Here is a 1,448-nt window from a genome sequence, read left to right on the forward strand (position 1 = left end):
ACCCCTAAGATACATAAATCTCAGGAGAAGATTAAAGCAGTTCTGGAAGCCCCATGGCCCCTTTTAGGGCTACCTTTGGAAAAACACAACAGCAAGGTTACTCGTATCTACCCCTTCCTTAGAGCTGAGTGCATATCTGTTATGTCTACAAGGCTGCAGACATGCTGGCTCCAATCCTCCTTTGATGTTCAAGCTACTTACATTTATACATACTCGTGTTCTGTGTGAATCTAGTGAGTTTAGCAAATCTTGAGTGCAAGGATTATACATTTCCAGATCCAGCAAACAGGGGACTTGTTCTTTAACAGAAATCAACATCTGAAGTTGTATCACAGTTGCTGCGAAGACAGTCATGACAGCATTATACCAGCATTGTGGCTCCATAAGTGGAAAATAAGTACAGATGATGCACTTTTTTTTTTTTTAACAAAGAAATTGTTTGCATGCAAGGAGTGCTTAAAAACAGTAAGGAACAAGCAATTCGGAGACAGGCAGGAGTACAGTTATTTCAAGGAAGAACATTTTTCATGAGATATCTGAAGACTTCTAATAAATACCAAACCCTCTTACATGTCCCTATTCAAGGGTATTTTTAGTAGCAAAGCTAAGGTTCAGGCATTTCCTCAGCGAGAGGGGCACACACTGCAAGACTGCTGGTTCACCCTCTTTCTATTCTTTTTTTCTATTTTTTTTCTAATTTTTTTTCTATTTTTTCTATTTTTTTCTATTTTCTAGTCTATTTTTTTTCTATTTTCTATTCTATTCTTTTTTTCTATTCTTTATGCCTGAATGTTTTACTGTAAACAGCTGTTATACTGGAAACACTTGCTACTTTTAATCATATACTACACCATTCTTAATCATGTTTCCCTCAGAAAACAGTATTGGCCACAGAAATTTTCTTGATTTAGTGCCCTCCAATTTCTTTAAGTCCACGTGTTGTATGTAAAGTGGTGAGACTGGCTCTTTGGGCCACACAGCTGTAATGGGTGGGTTCTGAAGAAACAACAAAGAGTAAACTCTGTAGCACTCTGCTGCAAACTTTACAACTGCCTCTGACTTCTCCATGTCATCAGGAAGAGCAGCCTGAAAAATCAAGAGTAGACAGTGAGTGTGAGAGGTTTTTTGTTTGTTTGTTTGTTTGTTTTTATAAAACATTTTATTAGAAAACCATACTATAACAAAAGACTCAAAACGACCCCAAACAGAGGCCTCACAAAAGGGTAATACAACATTTCAAATAACATAATACAAAACATCGGAATTGATATCATATTGCACGTCATCTCATTTGTACACAATATATACAACATCCCTGGGTATTGGCTATCTAACACATATTACACATATCATATTAGACATCCTGTACGTCCCCTCCCGCGCCCCCCCCCCCCCCCCCCAAAACAAAAAAAAAAAAAAAAAAAAAAAACAGAAAACAACACGACACA

General features: G+C 37.3%; 1 protein-coding gene across 6 annotated transcripts in view; it reads right to left on the minus strand.

The window, feature by feature from the left end:
• Positions 1-412: 412 nt before the first annotated feature.
• LOC102368993 overlaps positions 413-1,448 on the minus strand; it is a 37,795-nt gene continuing 36,759 nt past the window's right edge. For all 6 annotated transcript variants that reach the window (XM_025192408.1, XM_025192411.1, XM_025192410.1 and 3 more), the window contains one exon: positions 413-1,086. In XM_025192408.1, the coding sequence (XP_025048193.1) occupies positions 835-1,086 (252 nt within the window). In that variant the 3' untranslated portion in view covers positions 413-834. The remainder of the gene's footprint in view (positions 1,087-1,448) is intronic.

Source organism: Alligator sinensis, unplaced genomic scaffold (genome assembly GCF_000455745.1).
Source record: "Alligator sinensis unplaced genomic scaffold, ASM45574v1 scaffold1081_1, whole genome shotgun sequence".
Lineage (NCBI taxonomy): Eukaryota > Metazoa > Chordata > Crocodylia > Alligatoridae > Alligator > Alligator sinensis.